Raw genomic sequence first — 17,170 nt, 5'->3', positions numbered from 1 at the left:
GCCATTTCTACTCCACAGGCTCTAGAGAGCCATCTGCCAGGAGTCCTGGGGCTTGACTTAGAGACTGTCTGGTTATAGACAGGGTGACTGTGGCTTGCAGAAAGGTAAGACCTGCCCTGGTTCACTTTGAGAAGGATGTCTGGTAGCCACCAGGAAGCCACAGACACATGGGCAGAATCAAAGGCAGGAAAGCAGAGCTTTTGCCCCTTCACGTCCGTGTAGCCTCCCCCACCTACCATCTTATAGTCTTCTCTGTGGAGACTGTTCGTGCTCCCCTCCCTGTAGGCAGAGAACTCTAAGCACCGACCCTGGAGAAACCTGAGCTGTCAGTCAGTCTGTCTGAGTCTGGCCTTCCTTCATTACCTGAGAGCTTCTTGGGGCAGAGGCTGTGGACGGCACCGTTTTCTCCCACAGGGAGAGGGCTCATGTACTGCTCCAGAGATAGGGAGCCATTTAGAGAAGACGTCCTTGAATCTGGTAAACCCTTGTCCAATCTTCTGCCCGTTTTAGAGATAAGGAGACTGAGGTCAGAGACCTTCGCCGGGTCACACGACCCTTATATTACATACCATCACACCACCTTTAAAAACTGCATTTACTATAGGAGGGTATTTAGGGGACCCCTGAGCCTGGGAGAAGATGCTTGAAGGGATGTGAGAAATAGCTTCCCTTCACTTTTCCCCCTGCCTGTTCCCGCTCTCTACAGAAGCTACACTTCCCATGTCTGTGGGCCTGGACTTTCTGGCTGCCAGTTCTGCCTAATTGGGCCCTTCCTCTTCGTCCATCTACCTCCTCTTCAGTGGCCTGAGTGGGCTGGGCCAGTCTGAGTAACTGCGAGCAGAGCTGGCCAAGGCAGCTTCAAGGAGGCGGGGGAACAATTCCTCCCACATCAATATTTATTGCCTGAGAGCTGCTAGAAGCAGATCATCATGTTCTCAGCCTTCGGTTCTTTTTTAAGAACCTCTCACCCCCTTCCTTCCTCACTCCCCATCCCCAATGTGCTGACAGAATGAATCCAGACAGCCAGACAGGTTCACAGCCGGGGAGCCAGGGTTTCAAAGCATCACAGAGATGCAGCTCTTAAAACCCAAATCCCTGCATCACAGCAGCTTCAACTCCAAAAACTGTGCCTTCTTAGACTTCGAGGCACACAGAATATTGCTCCAGGAATCCAACCTCAGTGTCTTCCATGACAGAACAGAATGGGGAAGTGACTGGCTCAAGGTCACACAACTGACACATGCCTCACCCTTGCTTCTCCCACAGATGCCACCCCATGGCTCAAGTGGTTGTTCTCTGCTCAGATTTAAGGCCCAACTTGGAGACTGCCCATAACCAAAAACCCAGGTTCTTCTCTTTCTCTATGACTACCCCTACTTCTAAGAACTCACCTCCAAGTTCTAGGAATCCTTACCTCGTTCAAATTCTGACCTGAGCTAGGTAGAACCAGTAAGTGCCATCTGTGATTTCAAGCTGTCTTCTTCCCATGATACTGGTCCCTCTGCAGGGCCTGCCTTCCCCTGCCTCCAAGCCCAGCATCAGCCCAGCCCTGCACTATCCTGGATGCCCCATAGCAAAGCAGCATTGGGGCCCAAGCAGTCTCCCTCCTGGGAGGCTCCTGGACTCCTCCCTTTGGCCTGCCTCACTGCCAATGCACCGGTTCCCACCTGGACCACAGCCATGGCTGCTGCATCAGTCTCCCCACCCCCAGCCATGCCCACACACTTCCTCTGTCCCTTTCTCAGCTTAGAACCTAGTGATAGAGCCACGGGACCCCTGTTTACCCTCCTTTCAGGGCTGCCTGCTGCTCTTGAAGCTGGCAGGCAAGGCCTTTCCTGTTCTGGCCCCTATTGGCTGTTCTAATATCAATTCTCGTTGGTGTCCCATGTATATACCCTCTGATCCAGTGGTGGTGGTGAGGGTGGTGCTGGTGGGGGCAGAGGGAGATGTGTCATGAGGGTCATAGAACAGCCAAGTTTGGGGTCAGACAGACTTGGGCTCAAATTCTAGCCTTTCTAGGTGAAGACATTTTCAGCCCTCTCTCCAAGGCCCAAACTTTCTTGCTCACATCACAGCAAGCATATTCAAATGCACCGACCTGCCTCATGAAATAGAATTATTCTTGTTGCAAAATACTCAACAGTCTTTTTTACAGATCATCTCTTTGAAATTAGAACTACATAGCAACAAATAATTTATGATTGTGATTTCTCCACAATTACTAATAAGAAATATATAAACATAAATAAGCAAATATATATATGTGTGTGTATATATATATATATATATATACCTGACACAGAGCTCCTAAAACTCTTGTAAATAAGAGTGCTTAGGAGAATCTTCTAATACTTAGTCTTTGACCCCAGTTCCTGACATGGAGCCCTAAGATCTGTATAATTTCCTAAGTGCTGGGAGCATCTATCACCAAGCTCCTAAATCCCTTGGAATTTCCTGGGTGAGAGGAACATCTTTTGTTCTAATGAGATGACTCTCAGTGGGCTCCTGGATGGGAAGTGGTCACCAGAAAGACCAAACCATGATTATAAGCTTAGAACTTTCAGGCCCTCCACCCCCACCCCCAATTCTTCAGGGAGGGGAGAGGGGCTGGTAATGGAGTTAAGGACAATCATGTCTATATGGAGAAAGCCCCCACAAAATCCTAATAGTATGGGGTTTGAAGTTGGTGAACACATCCACGTGCCAGGAGTGTGACACACCCCAACTCCACTAGGGACAGAAGCTCCTGCATTGGGGACCCTCCCAGACCCTGCCCTATGTAATCTCATCTGGCTGTTCAGCAATGCCCTTTATCATATCCCTTGTTACATAATTAGCTGGTAAATGTAAGTCCTTTCCTGAGTTCTGTGAGCTGTTAGTCTAGAAAATCGTGGAATCCAAGAAGGGGGCTGTGGGAACCTGATTTGCAGCCAAGTAGGACAGAAGTTGTGGGTAACCAGGGGGTGAGCCTATTGTCTGCAAATGAAGTGGGACTTCAACTGTGAGTCTGAGCCCTAACCTCTGGGATCAGATGCTACCTCCAGGTAGACAGTGTCAGGGTTGAGTGGGACACCTTGTGGGTATCGCCGAGAATTGATCGGCATGAAGAACTCCACACATTTGGTCACAGAAACGTTGTGTGTGTGAGAACTTGGGAAACAAGAAAATCAAATGTACAGATTTTCAGAATGTCATGAAATGTGTGTGAGTATTAAAGAAAACCTGATCAAGCTGACATTACTTGTATATTGAACTTTTATGAAACTTTTCTATTTCGTCATTTTCTTTTGTACTTTGGAGCCAATGTATTGTTTTTAGGGCCTCGTGTGTTGGTGAGTCTGTGGAAAACAGGGAGACCCCCCGACCAGTCATCTGATCTGCCCAGTGGGTCTCTTTTGAGGAAAGACCACCTGCCCCACAGCCAAGCAGGGGTTTCAGCGAGATGTCCTCTAGCACCTCATGGCTTGTTACTTATCTATGAATCTCTGTCCCCACTAGGCCATGCCTATTTTAAGGGTAGAGGCCATGTGCTGAGCTCCAGTGTCGGCCTGACATCTGGCCTAGAGGAGGCACTCAATGTGTGTTTGTCCCCTCACTGCTTCTAAAAAGACCAGATTCATTTCAACAGCTGAACTCTTTGACCTACTGTGTCCACACCTAGAACGCCCTTCTCTAGGCTCCCACCATCTTTCAAAGTCCAGCTCAATTTCCACCCCTTCAGAGAAGTCTTCTCAGACCCTCCCACCCATTCTCCCCTCCCCCTAGCTCTCAATATTTCTCCGGCACAGCACGGTTAGAACTCACAAAAACCATGAAGTGATGAGCAAAGAGGTGGAAAGTGTAGTGTTTAGAGACAGGGCATGGGATCAGAGAGGCTGGGGTTCTCATCCCAGTGATGCCCTCAGTGGCCTTGTGGCCTTGGGAAGGTCATTTCCTCCTCTGGCCCCTAATCTCCTCAGCTGTGGAAGGGGCCAGACATACTCATCGCGTGGGGCTGTAGGCAGATGCTGTGGAGCCTGGACAGGAATGGATTTGCAAGTTGTGAAGTGCAGTGCCGGGGAGGGATGAAGTTTAAGGTTACAAAGGAGAACAAGTGGGTGGGGCTGGAGCCTGGACTAGGGTGGGGATGTGAAGGGGGCTTACTTTGCTAACAGGTGAGTCTGAGACCGTCAAGACCTTTCGCCAAAAGCGAAGTTCATGCTTCTCCTTGGGCATCTCCCTGGGGAAGAAGAAGTAGGGGATGGCAGCCAGGGCCACCGCACCAGCGGAGATGAGGAAGCCCAGCCACCAGGCACCCACCCATCGGGGGTCCTTTGAGGTCAGGCTGATACCACCTGAAAGAGAAGACCATAGTGATGTTAGGATCAGGATCCCACCATCGTGGGACTGGCTTCTGAGACGTGAGGTGACTTGGACCAAGAGTCAGGGGACCTGGGCTTCAGTGGTGGCTTTGCCAGTTACATCGCATCTGACCTTGACCCTTCTTGGACCTCAGCTTTTTCAACTACCCAGGCATTGGGTGTAGTGGTCGATGTTATGGACCTTGGAAATGGACCGTTGAGTCTGAATTCCCATTACTAACTTAACAACCTTGGGCAAATTACTTAACGTTTTTGTGCCTCAGTGTCTTCCTCTGTAAAATACAGACAGTAGTACCTATATCACAGGTGATGAATCACAGAAACTGACTCATGTAAAGCATTTAGAATAGTGCCAGCACAGAGTATGTGCTGTATAGGAGTTTGCTCATCTTCCTCATCTTACTGTTACTGTTGTGATTTATTATTATTATTATTATTATTATTGTTATGGTCAGGGCTACTCCTGTGCTTCTCAGCACAAGATTCTCATCAAAATCACCAGAGTGCTTGTCAAAAATACCCAAGACCAACTTAAAACTACCACGGGGTGGGGTGGGAAGGTGACCCAGGAGTCTTACCTTTAACAAGTTCCCCAGGTGTAATCAGGACTAGACTATTCCAGATGTGCCTCCTGGCTGGAACGCCCACATCCCCTATCCAAGCCCTGACCTCAAGGCTGAGTCAGATACCTCCTCCTTCAATTGCTATAGCATCCGCAAACACTTTATAAAGACACAGATGCATAATGACACCAACCCCATGAGCGGGGCTGGTTCCCAGGTGATTGGTCCTGAGCTTACCTGGCCAGGGGCCAGAGTACACAACTGGCACTCAGCAAATGTATCTGTAAATCTGGGAATGAAGTTGGTTTTTGCACTAAATCCCTCCTCCACCTATTATTTCCCCTGCTTCTGTGCCAGCCTGGCGAGCGTCAGCACACGTATCTCCCTGACTCCTCCGCTTCTCACACACCCACCTGTGCCTGCAGCAGACACGCCACAACCACCCCTGAAATCCCCCATAGAGAAAGTGTAGGGAGGTCAGTCCACAGGAACACCACATCTGCCTGTGAAGGTGCCACATCTGCCAGGATGATGTCAACAGAGCCAGAAAACACACACCGCCCTTCCCTGGCATTGGGACGTGTCTGGGAAACCTAAGGACAATAACCAGAGCTCACGCTTGGCTCCTGGGCCCAGCTTTCTAGAAGAGAGGAAGGTGGGGCAGGGCTATTCTTAGCGAGACCTGTTCAGAGCTGCCCAGACCTGTCCTGGAGGCACCCTTGTGCAAAAACCAGAGAACAAGAAGCAGCATCTGCGTGTCCATCCATTCATACGTGTGTGACCTTGAGCTTTCTAGAGCTTGCTGAAAATCTCCAGGTGAGGGATGGGACTTCTGAGTAGCAGGAGGTAGAAGGCATAGGTTGGGGCTTAGAGCTGCTTAGATGTGACAATCAGGCAGCTGAGATGCTGCAGTAGTAACCTGTTCTAAAAGGAATCTTCTCCTAGTCCCTGTAGGGTGCCAGAGCACGGGGACCCCTACCACTGCCCTCTCCTGGCGCCTTCAGGCCAAGCTTCCATCCTACTACCTGGAGTAGTGACTGAGGTTCCCTAAATGGTGCCCTCAGCACAGGTTCCCAGACCCTTAAGTGGTCAGAACTAGAAGGGTCCTTAGAGGTCAACCCAGTAAGTTTCCATCTGAGGTAGGCCCAAGGTAACTGAGTCCTGCTCCAGAACTTCTCTCCTGCGTGCTTCTCCATTCCCCTGTCTGATGGCGCTTTACAGCTTATCTTCAGCTTTCATTGGATTCTGATTGCAGCTCTGGGAGGTGGACAGGACAGAGAGTATCTCAAAGATGAAGAAGCTGAGGCTCAGAGAGGTTAAGAGGCATGTCCAAGGTCAGTGAGGTTGCTGGGATTTGAACCTGAGTCCCCTGGCTCATTGTCTCCTATTAGACCAGCAATCCATAAGCTAGCTAGCATCTGTGTGCCCCCAGGGACAACTGTGCGCTCCTGAGGCTCACCTTCTGGCATTCGGTCGATGTCTACATAAAGGCGCAGCATGAGACCGCCCAGCCCATAGGCCATGCCTGGCCCCATCATGGTTACTGCAAACAGGATCCCTGCAACACAAAGGCTGGGTTAGTCTTCTCTGGCCCTGGCTTCCCTCAGCAGATCAGTGCCCACCCAGTCTCTAATAGGCAAGAGCAGTTGGTTAGGCCCAGGAAACTCTGGGTCTTCTCTGGACCTTTACTGGTCACATGGAGCAGAGGTCAGGGACTCATGCCCAGCCCCTATCTGGGCCTCTCATCCCCCTTCCTCTGAGCCTGGCCCTCCCTCAGACCCCGGTTCTCACCAAGGTAGAGGGGCGAATTGCTGTTGTGGGCAAAATCATCGATGTAGGAGATGCCGAAGGGCTGAATGGGCACACCGCCCATGCCGAGCAGGGTCTGTGCCGTGAACATTATCCCCACCACAGCCAGATGTTGGGTCTCCGTGTAGCTTGAGCAGCTGCTGTTGGAGGGAGCTGGGGTTGGGTCTGGGACCAAGGTTTTGGACTGGCACAGAGAAGCCTCAAAATCCTGTGGCATGTCCACTAAGAGATGATAAACAAATATTATGGCAATAGCTAAGACTTACAGAGCATGCACCAGATGCAAGGTAGCATTTTAAGTGATGTGTGTATAAATCATTTGACTCCCTCCCCCAACAAACCTAGAGGATGGTTGCCCTCATTACTCCCATTGTACAGATGAGGAAACTGATGCTCAGGCAGCAACTGGCAAAGGCAGAGCTGAGATTGGAACCCAGGAAGCTCAACTTAGAGTCTATGTCCTAAAACAACCCTATGCCACCTTTTTGAGCAGAGGTATATAGAAATACCATGGCGACCATGGCTCTTGGGTAGGGAGGAGCTGTCAAAGGAAGTAAAATTTGAACAAGGCCAAGAAGAACAAGATTTTCCAGAAAGAGAAGGTGGAAGGGGTGTTCCAGGGAGAGGTCACAGCATATGCAAACCCAGGGGCTTGAGAAATTCAGCATGGCTGGCTCACAGAGGGTGAGGGGTAAAGCCAGGGCTGAGGGCAGGGCTGGGCAGGGGAGGGATGTTGGGCCTGGACTGTGGAGGGCTCTAGTGCCCTTGGCCTTCATTTTGGGTGGGCTCAGTGTCAGCTCAGGACACAGATGCAGAGTTCAGTAAAGGGGAATTTCTTAATTTAGTACCAGACAGTTGTTCCCTGTAGCTCACCAATATTTGGTGAGCAAACTTAAAGAGACCCTCATGCTATTATTGTCCCAAATGTGGGTGTAGAAGTGGCTTTCTCTCTGTGGCAGGCCCAGCCCTTTATAGAAGCCAGGACTCTGAGAAAAAGCCACGTGAACCAGGGTCAAGGACCCTGACCTTCAACCAAGGTTACCTGGGTAGAAGACTGGGAGACTTTGACAAGAGGCCCTCAGCCCATCTGGGCCTCAGTTTCCTCATCTGTCAAAAGAGTCTCCTAGAATGGAAATTCTACAGAAACTCAGAAGCACAATAATTCAGTGGCTCAGGGACTCTAGGGCCAAGCTACCTGGACATGTCATGGCTCCACTAGCTGTGGGCCTTCGGGAAATCCCTGTCTCTGAACATTGGTTTCCTTATCTGTAAAACGGGCTACTGAGAGAATACCTGCTATAAGGCTGTAAATGTTAAGAGTGGTGAGTGGTGCCCACACACAGCACCTACTAGCCATTAAATGTGATGATTGTCATAGAGCCCTGTCTTCTTTGGCCACCCCTAGTAACGCTAGTGCCTATCAGGGGGCCTGGCACATAAGTATTAAAAATAAATTAATTAATGTTGGGTGAAGAATGAGTGAATGAAATAGCCTGGAATACCAGAGCAGGAGGGGGCTCAGAGGTCACTGAGCCTAGTCTCTCATCGAAGACTGAGGCTCAGGCAGGAGAAGGCTTTACTCAGGGTTTCACAGGGCTCCTGTGGCAGAGGGGTATTGTATGGCAGGGAGGATGAAGAAGAACGTGTATGACCCTGTACAGAAAAAGCTCTGTGAAAGTGGAAATTCTGGACACAGAAATTTTTTTTTTCAGCCTTCCAATCAAGCCTCTTGACCGCTTTCCACTCAGGCCTAGATAACAGCTCTGAGCTCTTCATGCACACTATCTACTTCTCTACTTCCCTTGCCATTGCCCTTGTGGTTCCTTCCACTCGAAACGCCCTCCTTCCCCCACACTGCAGTCCACTCAGGGCTCTAATGGCTCTCTCTGGCTGACTCCCAAGGAGTTGGACTCTTTCCTAGGGCTGGTGCTACAGAGTGGGAGCCCCAGGATGTGAGCTGATGAGAAGGCAGGGGAGGGAGGGAGGGAGGAAGGATGCTCTTTGAGACACTCCTCCCCTGGAAGCCTTCCATGATGCTAGGCTGGGGCATGGGCTCCTTCAGTCCCTGTGCTTCCCTTCTCATACAAGGGACACACTGTAGGGTTTTTCTTTGCCCGTCTCCTGTCCCAGACTGGGAACCCCCTGGAGGCAATACTGAGTCCCCTGAGAGGGCCTGACACAAAGTCTGCAGCACGAAGGGTTTCTTGGGTGGATCACTGGATGGATGGATGGATGGATGGATGATGGATAGATGGATAGATGGAAGGGTGGATAGGTGGGTGGGTAGTTAGATGAGTGAATGGATCAAAGGGTAGATAGATGGGTGAATGGATTGATAGGTAGATAGATGGGTGAATGGATCGATGGGTAGATGGGTGAAGGGATCGATGGGTAAATACATGGGTGGATGGGAGAGAGAAGGAATAAAGCTCAGGCTTCTTAGGTTGTTCTCCAAGGGATGGGCATCTATCTGTCCAATAGGCCCTCAACAAAATCTCACTGGGCTAAACAGGGGCTTCACTACTCCTCTCTAAAATTCTTTCATTTTTTAATTTGTTCATTCACTCATTCATTCTTTCATTAACATCTTGGCTTCTTGTGAGGACTAAATAAATGCATGAAGGGGCGCCTGGGTGGCGCAGTCGGTTAAGCGTCCGACTTCAGCCAGGTCACGATCTTGCGGTCTGTGAGTTCGAGCCCCGCGTCAGGCTCTAGGCTAATGGCTCAGAGCCTGGAGCCTGTTTCCGATTCTGTGTCTCCCTCTCTCTCTGCCCCTCCCCCGTTCATGCTCTGTCTCTGTCCCAAAAATAAATAAACGTTGAAAAAAAAATTTAAAATAAATGCATGAATACACCTAAATACTCAGAACAGTGTCTGGTACACCATAAGTGGTATGTGACACCGTTATTACTATTTCGCAAACATTTCCCGAGGACTTACTACGTGCCAAGCCCTGACGGAGGCTGTGTTGTAATTCATCCCACCTCAAAAATACAGTGACATACAAGCAGGCCCTCACTAAGAGATGACCAGAGGGTTTCAGCCCTCCATCCCAAGACAACCCCACTCTCCAGGACTGCCAGAAGGACCCACCCGGACTGGGACTGAGGGAGTGGAGAGGAACAGAAAATGCCCGTTCTGACCAACAGGCCTGGGGATGGCCCTGGTGCATGGTAATGTGGCTCCTCACGTACATCTCCAGCCCAGCCCTTCCTGGTCTTACCGGGGCTGGCACGGTCGTAGCGGTATGGCTCCGAGATGAAGTGTGGGAGACTCATGAGCAGGCCTGCCAGGGCCACAAGGACAGCCCCATAGCCGATCAGTCGGGGCCGGTGGACTCGGCTGCCAAAGTAGCTCACAAACACAATCAGGGCTGTGTTTCCCACCTGCCGAGGGATGAGGGGACCCATTCGAATGGAGCAGAGCTGCCAGAGGCCAGCACCACCCTCACTTCTGTCACCAATCTGGGGTTCCATCTGAATAAAGGACTAGCTGGCTGAATGAGAATCATCTGGGCCCCTCTTATGCAGATTCTGGGTCTCCCTAGGAGGGTCCCCACTGTCCCATTAGGGGAGAGAAATGAGGGCAGAGCGGACAAGGCTAGCAGTTCAATTTCATTCTGGAAAATGGGTTGGACCCCATGTTAGAACACGGAAGAGGGGGGACAGTTAAGGAAAGGGTTGTTAAGTTTCTGGGATATCACAATTGAGGCAAACAAATAAAATCTAAAGCCAGAGGACTAAGAATTTCTTGGAATTTCAAGCCTTAGAATAAAAAACTTAGGATGTGGGCACTGGAGGGGACTTGAGAGCTTGCAGCAAAGGGGCAGGCTCTACGACCAGAAGCTGAAATGTGCTGACCATTGCTTTTTGGCTGTGACACTTGCCCTGAGCCCCAGGCTCCTTGCTGCTGGTGGGGGGGGGGGGTGCTGAGGCAGTATCTGCAAGAGAGTTGGTAGGTGGACCAAGTCTGAGAAGGTAGCCACTCTCCATTTTATAGACAGGACACTGAGGCTCTGGGGGTTGGGGGGGGCGGGGTGAGTGGTGGAGTGGCTTCCCTAAGGTCCCAGAGCTAGGTAGTGACCTTTCCTTCCCACCTCTGACATCTGGAGGTGGGGTCTGAGAGATATCTGAGGGTGCCATGTAGTCGGCAGGCCTTGGGTTGAATGTGACACATCACCCCAGGGGGAGACAACTGCACAGAAATCTGCTGTGGGGAGGGGAGAAAGGGTACTGTGGACAGTGGCCCTTCTCTGAGGTGGAAAACATCTGGTGGAGGGGGGGGCTGGGGCACAGCTGGACCCTGATCTCTAAATCCCCCCAAAGTAGCTTGTCCCCTCCTCATCGCTTGGCTGTCGGCCCCAGACTTGTGGATCTCTGGGCAACTCTGAGGAGACACTCATCCCATGGTATGGCTCCCTTCCCCCACCACCCACTGGTCCACAGTTCTGCCTTTGATCTAATTTAAATCTCTCCCTCTACTATTGAAGTGACTTCCTCTGAGTCCTTCCTGGGACAGGCAACAGCCAGGTCCCTGGAAAGGTAAAGGAACCAAAGGGAGAGTGGGTGGACAAGGGAATTCTGACTAGCTCTAAAATACCCCATACCCCCCGTTAGAGTGCCCCCGAGGGCAGGACTGCCAGTGCTCTGACGTTACAGGGAGGCAGAGGTCAGTTTCTCTACCGGAACATGAGGAAGGAGCTGGCTGAGGAGAAAATCTTAGGGGAGGAAGCTGTAATGGGGTCGCCTGTGGGCACCAGGAGGGGAAGGGCCTATGTCAGGGTGGTGAGAGAGGAGGATGAGGAGGCCAGGTGAGAGTCGCCCTCAACGCCCACCCCTATGACTGCTCCAGGGCCAGTACCTCATTGAAGGCAGCCAGCAGCCCTGAGGTCTGACTGGAGAGGCCGAAGCGCTTCTCCACTGTGGAGATGGAGCTCTTGAGGTAGCCGGAGATCATGAGCTGTGCCAGCTGCAGCAGGCTGTGGCACAGGACGAAGAACTGCCGGAGGGGCCAAGGCGGTGGCAGCCGGCGGGGCAGCAGGGAGACAGGTGGGGATGCAGTTAGAGAGGGTGGTGGTTGGGAGACAGAGACGGAGTTGGGGGAAGGGAGGAGCAAGGAATAAAGATGGGGAAATAGAGTCCGAGGAGATAGACACACAGGAGAGAGAGAGAGTAAGGGCGGGAGGGCCAAGAACAAGAGGGGCGAGAGAAAGAGAGAGAGAGTTATTGGAGCAGCCCATGGCTTCTCACACAGGCCTAAAAACTACACAAGCGGTCCTGGGTGCACCTCAGACCCACATGACTGAGAGTAGGGTCTTTGTGGGGCCAAGAATGATGGGAGTCACTCTGACCCTCAGAGCCCACCTGGGCTAGACTGGACCGTCCTCCCTATTCCACCGCCCTGTCGCCTTTCTCCAGGAAGTTCTCCCGGATCCTTCCCTGCTCACTCCACCTGGTTCTCCCCTTAGAGCTCCTCTGGGAGACCATGTGCACACACCAAATCCCCAAACTGCCCACCCCACCCAACTCCACCCTAAACGTCTGGCCTCCCTCCTGGTGAACTGGCAGTATTCCCAGGAGAAGGAAAACTTGCTTCAAAGAAGGGTGTTTATTCCAGAGCTTAAAAACAGTCTCTCTGTTCCTGAGTCTTGGTTTCCTCTTGCACACAGCAAGGACAACATCCCTGCCACTCAGGGTGACTGTGAGGACTAAACAAGACGTCACTCGGCACAGGCCCCGGCACCCAGGGGTCACTTGCATTTTTAGGGCTGCCCTTGGTGGAGCCAGAGCTCCCCGATATTCATACAGATAGAATCTCTGGGGTCCTTCTCTTTCCTTGCAGGGACATGGGGAGGCAAGGAGACTGGTGCCCCACTGCCTCCGGGGCAGCCCTTGTTTCTTCTCAGGAAGGAGGGAACACATGCCCAAAACTAAGCTAAATGCTTTGGTAGATTGTCCCTTTGATTCTCACAGCCACCCATTCTACAGACGAGGAAACTGAGACTCAGAGAAAAGCAGCAGCTTGCTTGGAGTTACACGGCCTTCTCTGCCAGGTCCGGACACCCCTGCTCCCGGCAGGCCCTGAGAGATACCTTGATGCTATAGAACACACTTCGTTGCAAGTCCTGAGAGTTTGGGCTGGCCTTGCCTTGAGGTATGTCTTCTGTGCTCATCATGGCCTTGGTGTCCTTGTCTGACATCCGGGGCTCCTCACCCACTGGACCTGTGGGACAGACATCCAGGAGGTGAGGGTAGAGATGGAATCCCAGAGGATGTCCCTGACTCAGGTCGCCCAAGGTATTCCAGGCGTTGGTGAGAATCTGAGAGTCTGAGCACCTTCAGCCTCCCTGAGTCCCAGTGATGGGAGGGCCCTTCCTAAGAGGGTATGTGCCCCACGTGCCCATGCTGGCCAGATCCTAACGGGAACCACCTATCTCACAGTGACTTCATTCCTTTCCCAGCATAAACCTTCCTTCTAGGGAGGCATTGCTGGCCACACTACATAAGTTTCAAGCAAGGTCTCCAGGAGTAAGAATGTGCAGACTTAGACCCCCTTGGGCCTGCAGCTGTGAGACATTGGTGCTCATAGAGGCTGAGCGGCTGTGGGTCTGTCTGGCTCGGTGTGGGATCACAGGTTCAGGGTCAGGTGCAGGGTCAAGGCTTGGTCCACGGTCAGGTAAAGGCTTTTCCTGGGAGTAGTTCAAAACAGTTACCAACACCCCCACAGGGCATCACCCTGCATGTAATCATAGAGCTAACTAGCCCAATCTCTAACTCATGAATCAAACCATATGGCTACTTGGTGCAGAAATGGCCCTCAGAGGTCATCCCATTTAACTACCTCCCTCACCCTGGACAAACTGAACTCCCCAAGTGTTGTGATGACTCAGGAAGCAGAGCTATGGTTAGAACCTGGACCCTTGGCCCCATCAGGCATGTCTGGGTTTTTCCACGGAAACCGGTAACATGTCAGCATTTTACTCACTGCAGTGAGAGGAAAGCTGAACCCCCACAAGGGCATCTCCTGGGGCCTCCTGACGTTCTTTTGTTTTGTTTTTTAATTTTTTAATGTTTATTTATTTTTGAGAGAGAGAGAGTGCAAGCAGGGGAGGGGCAGAGAGAGGGAGACACAGAATCTGAAGCAGGCTCCAGGCTCTGAGCTGTCAGCACAGAGCCCGACGCAGGGCTCTGACCCACAAACCATGAGATCATGACCTGAGCCCAGGCGCCCCTCCTGATGTTTAATCTCAGTGAGGAGCTTGAAGTCCAGCCTTGGGAAACTCCATGCCTCCACCTAGATGGAAACCCCCACCACCTTGGCCTTCCTCCTTTCCTGGGGCCCCACTTCCTGCGGAAGCCTCCTCCATTGTTTCTTATGTTTCTCAACCTGGCAGGAGTTTCCCCTCATTCAACAAGCTCCTTCTAGAGTCTGGAAATGGACTCAGGACACCTCTGACCCAGGTAGGGGGGTAGGGACTCTCCATCTCCAGACCCAGAAGGCAGAATCAGGGAGGGGCTACAGAGGCCTGGAACCACCACAGCCAAGGGTTTGTGCTCCTCACACGAGGTACCTGAGAGCCTGAGGAATTTCTTTTTAATTGGGATATAACTCATATACCATAAAACTCACCCTTTTAAAGTACACAATTCAGTGCTTTTTGGTATATTCAAAAAGCTATACATCATCACCACTAATTCCAGAACGTTTTCATCATCCCAATAAAGAACCACATACCTGTTAGCAGTCCTGCCTCCCCTCCAGCTCCTGGCAACCACTAATCTATTTTCTGGCTCTCTGGGTTTGCCTATTCTGGATATTTCATATAAATTCATATACACAAAATAGTACAATATGTAATTATTTTGCGCCTTGCTGCTTTCACGTAGCGTAATGTGTAAGGTGCCTCCATGTTGTTGCACATATGAGTACCTCCTTTCTTTTTATGGCTGGACAACATTCTATTTTGTAGATGTAAATCGCATTTTGTTTATCCATTCATCTGTTGAAGGACATCTGGATTGTATCAGGTGTTGTGAACATTCATATATCGTACACATTTTTGTGTCAACATGTGTTCTCAGTTCCCTTGGGTATGTAGCCAGGAGCAGAATTCCTGGGTCATGTGGCAACTCTGTTCAACTTTTTAAGAAACTACCAAACTGTTTTCCAAAGTGACTGCGCTGTTTTATACTCCCACCCTCAGCATAGGATGGTTCTAATTTCTCCACATCCTTGTTAAGACTTATTATCATGTCTCTTTGAGGATAGCCATCGTAGTGGGCATGAAGTGATATCTTGTATGGTTTTGATTAACATTTCCCTAATGACTAATGATGTTGAGTCTTTTCACTTACTTCTTGGCCATTTGTTTATCTTCTTTGGAGAAATGTCTATTCAGATAGCTTGAGGAATTTGAGGAAATGAAAGTGTGTGTGGCTGGGGAGGAGTCCCGATGGGGGATGTAAGTATTCAGAGGAAACAAGGAGATATTGAAACAAAAGTGATACCTGACCGGGAGGAGATAAGGGGCTGGCCCAGTGAAGTGGGGGTGGGATGGGCTCTGCGGAGGTCACTGAGGAGAAAAGGAGGTGAGGGGGCTCCAGGTGAACTTGCCCAGAGGAGGCTGATAGGACGTTTGCAAGCCCTGGTTCCACTCACCAGCATAGACGGTCACCTACTACAGCAGAGATTCTGGGCTACACACTTTACATGCAACTCAGCCTTCACATGCATGCAAACCTCTCCATAGCTCTGTGCCTTTGGTGCTCTCGTTATCTCTGTATCTGACGAGGACAGAGGCTCAGAAGTAGCTAGCTCTGCTGATTAATGTTGGTGCAGGGACTCAAGCCCAGGTGTTAACCTCAACATCACTCCATGTTCCTTGTACAGTATGGATGAGGGGGAGATGCTCTTCTCTGTCTGAGCCCAACCAAGCCTAACCAGGCCACCAGACCAGTGCCCACCCAATAACATCAAGGGGTCAGGCCAGCCAGATGATGAGGCTGGAGCTGAGTTGGGGGGCGGGCAGAAGTCGCTGACCAGGAGCCCCAGCTCTGAAAGAAGTCCAGGATATGGATGAGGGAGGGGGACAGAAGATCAGTGGACCAGCTTAGAATGTTCCACTTTCCTGTGGTCTAGTAGAGGGAAGCTGTGGCCCCTGGGATCTGAAAGCAGCCACCAGTTAGTGCGCAGGGTGGTCAGTTGATCACTGAACACTGAACGGGGCTGGTCAGGCAGGTAGCCAGACCTCTCCAAGCTCTTCCTGTGGGCTGAGGCCTCTGAGTGAGCTGGCAGGAAACAGTCCAACTCTGTGAATAAGGACAAAGCTCCGCTCGACAGGAGGATCCTGAGACCAGGAAAGTAGGTCCTCCTCATGTGACATCTCTGAGGACCTTCCCATCCGGTGAAAACTTTGTCAGGGGTCATCCCTGACAGAAGAGCGGGCAGCTGTGGAGTTGAACCTGGGCTGGGACTGGGTATCCTGTGGGAATGAGGGGAGAGGCAGGAAGTCAGGCTCCAGGAAAAAATCGGAGTCTGTTTCTCTCCCAGGTGAGCAACCAGGTTTGGGGGCTTTAGGTAGGCCAGGTGGTTCCCAGGGCTGGAGCCCATGCCCCTAGAGTGGCAGGCAAGGGGTCTGTGTGTCTGTCAGTTGGTTACATGGCTGGCCACGCACAGGCCAACTCATGTCCATCAGCTGGTAAGTCATTGGTCTGGCTGTCTCTCAGAAGACTTGTCTGTTCAGACAAGCTAAACTAGCTAGCTAGCCAGTCAGACAGTCACCTTGAATGTCTGTCAGAGACCTTCAGTTCACTGAAGGATAAACTCCCAATGTCTTCAAGGCAGAGGCAGAGCCTCTGGGCTCTGGCCTGGGGTCTCGCTGCCCCCTCCATGACAAGAGTCAGTATTCTTCACACCAGCTGGATCCATGGTGATGGGGACGAAGGTTTCAGAGAGTAGCCTGACAGAGAGGACTACTTTTCTCTGCCTGTTCTTTGCTGGAAAGGCTCAAAGTCTGGCCTCCTCCAGCCACCTCCCAGCTGCAAAAAAGAAAATTCCAGGCAGGTGTGGGGCTGAGTGTAGGTTTCAAAGTCCTCAGACCTAGGCTCGAACCCCAGCTCTGCCACCGGCAGCTGTGTGAGCCTGGACATGCCCTTTCATCTCAGAGGAAACATCTGAGCAGTTTCCTCATCTAAGTGAGGCATGTAAGGGGGCTGGCTCAGGCCTGGGATACAGTAGGCCCCACTGAGGACGATTGCCCTCCCCTCTCCTTATAACCTTCAAGTGCTTCCGAGGCCACAAGGTCAAACTGAACCCATTCCCTTCCATGTGCACCTGACCCCTCCAAGTTAACACCTCCTTCTTCCATCCCTAGATTGTCTCTCCCTTTCATTCAGGCCCCAATTTACCACAAGACCTGAGGACCTGAACCCCTTCCCT

General features: G+C 51.3%; 1 protein-coding gene across 6 annotated transcripts in view; it reads right to left on the bottom strand.

The window, feature by feature from the left end:
- The window catches only part of SLCO2B1 (solute carrier organic anion transporter family member 2B1), a 51,266-nt gene that overhangs the window by 25,776 nt on the left and 8,320 nt on the right, over positions 1-17,170 (bottom strand). For 3 of the 6 annotated variants that reach the window (XM_053203697.1, XM_015075560.3, XM_015075564.3), the window contains exons 2-7: positions 12,825-12,955; positions 11,594-11,731; positions 9,957-10,119; positions 6,716-6,955; positions 6,384-6,482; positions 4,144-4,334 (exon numbers count right to left, since the gene is read on the bottom strand). In XM_053203697.1, the coding sequence (XP_053059672.1) occupies positions 4,144-4,334; positions 6,384-6,482; positions 6,716-6,955; positions 9,957-10,119; positions 11,594-11,731; positions 12,825-12,955 (962 nt within the window). Of the gene's footprint in view, positions 1-4,143; positions 4,335-6,383; positions 6,483-6,715; positions 6,956-9,956; positions 10,120-11,593; positions 11,732-12,824; positions 12,956-14,467; positions 15,076-15,391; positions 15,967-17,170 lie in introns of those variants that run through there. The other 3 variants (XM_053203696.1, XM_053203695.1, XM_053203698.1) reach the window with 3 other exon arrangements.

This window comes from Acinonyx jubatus, chromosome D1, assembly GCF_027475565.1.
Source record: "Acinonyx jubatus isolate Ajub_Pintada_27869175 chromosome D1, VMU_Ajub_asm_v1.0, whole genome shotgun sequence".
NCBI classification, from domain to species: domain Eukaryota; kingdom Metazoa; phylum Chordata; class Mammalia; order Carnivora; family Felidae; genus Acinonyx; species Acinonyx jubatus.
Note: the sequence above shows the minus strand (reverse complement) of the source record. Positions and strands in the feature narration are given on the sequence as shown.